At 39.6% G+C, this 4,929-nt stretch overlaps 1 protein-coding gene across 1 annotated transcript; it reads right to left on the bottom strand.

The window, feature by feature from the left end:
* Positions 1-2,929: 2,929 nt before the first annotated feature.
* On the bottom strand, positions 2,930-4,624 carry LOC146003787 (uncharacterized). Its single transcript, XM_083142203.1, has one exon. The coding sequence runs from the start codon at positions 4,622-4,624 to the stop codon at positions 2,930-2,932; it is 1,695 nt and encodes a 564-aa protein (XP_082998329.1).
* Between the last annotated feature and the right edge of the window lie 305 nt (positions 4,625-4,929).

Raw genomic sequence — 4,929 nt, 5'->3', positions numbered from 1 at the left:
GGTCGTAAAAATAGCACGTCACGTGCCGAAAGAAACTACCTTCTTTGCTCGTTTTCTTTTTATATTTGTTTTAGAGCTAATGACAAAAGAGAGAAAAGAAACGAAAAAATGAACAACCTATTTTCATTCATGAAGGAAATAAATCGCCAGCTCAGATCCTGATTTCTTGAGAGCTCAAAATGGACAACAAATATTTCTCCTGAGGCCGAATGACCACAGAAAGAAACGCTGTGCTTATTCCTTGATGACTCATGGTTAACATTGCTCTCCTGTGTGGTGTTCACGACTGACAGCTGTACAGCTCTTCCTTATCTTGCATAGAGTTTCGGCATTGACGATGCAGTGTTTCCAATTCAATATCAGTTTTTGTTTGTTTTGTTTGTAAAAGGTGGGGTCTCAGTGAGGCCTTACTAAAGTTTTAGACTGTACAATTTTATGTTGACACTAATCTTCCAAGAGAATGCTGTAGCTCCCCCTTGACCCCGATCCGGATGACCATTTCCATACACACAACAGTAAACAGTTGTGTCAGTAAGAGGACCGACACTAGTATGCGTGACACTATAGACATCTTCAGCCAATATGTATTACCTTTCCTGAATTTCCACAGCAATTGTTGAAAGCAGATGATATTACTCAGCATCAAAGTATACACCAACATCTCCTCCACAGAATCCTATTGAATTGCCACTATCACACACCAGCTAATCAGTAACTTTAATTACTAGCAGAACTAACACGAGAAAATGTATATTGATTAAGATATTATTACTGAGTACGTTTGTTCTGTTATTGCGAGGAAGACGTGGATCCCAAGCGTACACAGCGAACGAGTTGTCAGGAGCATTTGAAGTGATATAGTATGAAGAGATATGCTTTTGTCGATTGACGTTTGGCAGAGACAAGTCCTGGATGCACAATTATGAACCAAAGCCTAAGGTCCAATGTATGTAGTGGAAACAACCCTCGTCTCCGGCCACGAAAAAATTAAGACACAGACCACCGCTGAGATAACCCTTCTGACAATCAATAGGGTTATCAATGACGCTATATTGCTGTACTTCCAGAAACAGGGTCAAACTGCGACTATTGCTCGATACAGTTACATTGTGGTGAACAAGTTGACGCTCGAAAAATACGATCGAAACGCAAGAGATTGATTGCTTCACAACAACGGTTGCGCATACACTAGGTGTTCTAAAATTTGAGATGTTGATACATCCACCGTACTTTCAGCACTTGGCGACATCGGAATTTTCCTTGTTTGGACCCTTCGAAGGTCATTTGTAGGGTCGGAAATTTGAGATAATAAAAGCGATGCAAAGTTCGTTAAAGGCCACACCAAAACACTTTCCCTAGAGGGCATCTGCAACCTTGTAGACAGGTGTACCAACTGTGTTGTAAAGCAGGGAGACTATTTAAACGAATATCACTCAAACATTTTCTGTAAGTACTCTTGTAAAAAAAAAAAAAAGTATTGATAAAATTCCTGTTATTTATTCTTTATATCTCTTGGATATGCGTACCTTGATTTAAGGAAAATTATACTTACATTAAAACAACCAATTCGTGCTAAAGAGTGAATTTAACATTACTTCATTTCACAGCAACAAAAACATTGAATATGAAACAATGTTCAGTCTCAACAACATCGAGTGCACAATGATGCTCTTAATCCTAGAATATCTACAAAGAAAATACTTGTTTCTGGCAACCACAACAAGATTATGTACTAACTTTTAAAAATAAAACGTTCAATTTAGTAGACCTTAGATCGAGATACTTTAGAAAATATCAGATCCATAGCACTAAAATCATTACATAGGTTTCCTGGTCACAGAACAGTATCCAACTTCCACTTCTCTTCTTCCTCTTCTTCTCAATCGCCTGCAATGCTACTATTCATTTGTCGTTGGCGTATTAGATAACAGCGTCTGTTCTGTGCCAACTATAATCAGCATTCACGATTTTGGATCCGACATTCTTGAAGTATTGAAAAGAACTAGCTTAACAAATTTCAAGTCTTCGAGATTTAAACCTTCAAAACCTTGCAAAAACAACTTTGTACGGTCGGGATAAGTTACACAACAGTATTTAGTTCACAGTGTGTAAACTTGTAAGTTCATATAGTAAATATGATGGTAATTCATTAACCAAATAAACGTTATTCGCAACACAGACTCAGCTACAAACTAGTAGTTCGACATTGTACGTTTAATTTGTAGTTCCTTGTAGTACTTCTGAACCTATAGTAACGTAAGTGTTCATATTCACTAAGAGCTTCTTTCCATCTACTTTATAAAAATAATGTCACACATCTGTTTGACTCAATATCCACTGAAAAGTGTATGCATCAGTTGGAACAAGGAATACATAAAACACGTAGTTCAAAACAAATGGTTAACTGCATCATCAGCAAAGATGCAGGAAAGTGCATCAAGAACGCATCAATTGATGTGTTAAAGTACAGCTCGATATACACTAACTTGGTGTAATACAATGCATTTCGTGTTACCTTTAAAGGCGATATACAAATAAACATCGAACTTTACATCTATTTCAGGCCTCCCCGATGGCGCAGTGGTAGCGTCGTCGCCTTGTAATCAAGGGGTCCCGGGTTGGATACCCGGTGGAGGCACATAGTGGTTCGGATTCCACTTTAAACTGTAGGTTCAGTCCCGATTAGCCTTACTGTGCATAAAGTGGACTTAAAACACCAAATCAAACTCAAAATTTACATCTATTTCATTATATGCATACTGAAAACCTGGTTCTTAGCAAATACCAAAATGCACACCTTAGTTAATCAGGCTGTAAGTTTCTGGTGCATCAAATAGATACAGGATAACAGTACAGAACAACATTAATAGGAGTAATACTCCCTCCACAATTGGGATGCAATGTGATTTAAAACTTCATGTGATTCCATTTATTCAGCATTCTGAAAGCGGCTGTATATGACCTCCACAACAAACACTATTGTGCTGATCGTTAGACCTATTATAAGAATAGCAAATGCACCCATTAGGTTCTCCAGGGGAATCACTATGACTTCTGGCTCTTCAAGGAAGTTCTTTCCCTTCAGGGTCTCAAGAATCATCCTATGAACAGAGTCCTTTCTCCATTTACCTGGCAGACCTGCTTCTACGCAAGCGGTGATGATGTGCTGAAAGTGATCTCTGAACGGAGAACTTCTTTGCAGTAGAAAAATGTGTTCGATGGATGTAACCTTTTCTGATGTTATGTGGAACAGTGGTTTCCCGTAGGCATCGATGAATTGATGATAATAGGCGTACACTTCTGGAAACACACTAGACGTATAAAAGGCAAAGTCTCCATTCGTTGCAATCCGCCTGTAAGTTTTAAAATTGTCTTCTTCCAAGACCCAATCAGAGTAGATTTTTCTGTAGATTGGATTGTCGAGACCAAGTACCATTTCTCTACTATACGATTCCCCTCCGATATACAATCCCCTGTCGAGAATATCATCCAGACTATCGATTAATGGTGTCATTTTGGGTTTCGAAACGAACCCAAACAACGACGACAGATAGAGTGTACACAATATCACAAAGGAATATATCCACAGAATAAAGATACATCGAAGTGACAATACAGGAGGGGGAGTGTTAGGAACCGACCCAAGAAGGGAAATCGAGAGACTCGAAAGCCAAGAGAACCGGTACGTGATCCTTCCCCAAAGATGCAACAGAGAAGCAGCCACTCTCATCCAGATGTGGAGACTCAACAGAGCCAGGAGTGTGGAGATCCAAAGATGTAGTTGGAATGGAAAGTACAGATTCATCCACTTGGGGTACGGTCGAGGATTTGGAACCACCCACGTCATTTCTGAGAACTGCTGAATTTGCAAATGTTCGAAAAGTATATTAGTGTAACGATGACTGCGTATAAATTTTACATTTCCATCAATGACCCCTTGCCACATATCTTTAAGGTCTCCTGTCATAGACCCATTCGCATGAACAGATCCTACATCTTTATACATGATGCCAGTTTCTAGAGTGAAGTTCATCTTCTCAATCACTGTTGTAACGAATCCACCGTATACACCCAGGTACTTGTCGTTGCTTTCCGAGGCATTGTCCTTCTGGAAGTATAGAGGTTCGTTAAGTGCTTTGATCTTAAGAGGGCACTTGTGCAAGTTCTCCACCTTGTCTGGATACAAATCCTTTCCTGTGAGGAAACGACCCTTACTCCAGACATCCACAACTTCTCCTCCCTCAGCCGCTCTGCAGTGGGACTCGCTGAACGGGAAGTAGGAATACAGGACAACATATTCAGAACCAGTCCCTTTGCTCTCTGAGGTAAACTGCTTCTCGGATGATGGAGCAGCGATTATTATATTCACCAGAAGATGTTTCTGTGCTGCTGCTATCAACCTATTGATATCTCGTATCTCATTGTACTGAGTCAAAACGATTAGATATCTTGAATTGCGTCTCCATCTTTTGAAGAGAAGAAGATTAATTTTCCGTATGGCATTTTCTATCGTCGAAGTTTTGCTGATGAGAAACAAGATGGGGATTTCAGTTCTAATCCAGTACCATCCAAAGTCCCAGGGCTGCTTTGGTGCGTAGAGGAAACCAGTTTGAATTATATTCATTGGTCTTCCATAAGCCTTAGCTACTAGATCAGACAGAGCGGTTGATTCCTTGTCGTAATAAACGTGGAGGAGTGTTCTAGCGTGTCTGAAGTAGGTCTGCACAATGTTATCTACCAGTTGGAAGGCATTTTCGTAGCTGTTTCCAGACACTCGTTGTGAATAAGCTCTGCAAGAGGAAATGCATAAACACCATGGAAACAATAGCTGCAATGTCCTCATCTTCAGATCTGTATCTTTTTCTGCAAGTAAAATGAAGAATACATTGAACTGTAAACTCAGAAAGAATTTTTAAAATGTTAATAGGT

This window comes from Lepisma saccharinum, chromosome 20 (assembly GCF_977018435.1).
Source record: "Lepisma saccharinum chromosome 20, izLepSacc3.1, whole genome shotgun sequence".
NCBI lineage: Eukaryota > Metazoa > Arthropoda > Insecta > Zygentoma > Lepismatidae > Lepisma > Lepisma saccharinum.
The sequence above is the reverse complement of the archived record's forward strand: the minus strand, read 5'-3'. Positions and strand labels throughout refer to the sequence as shown.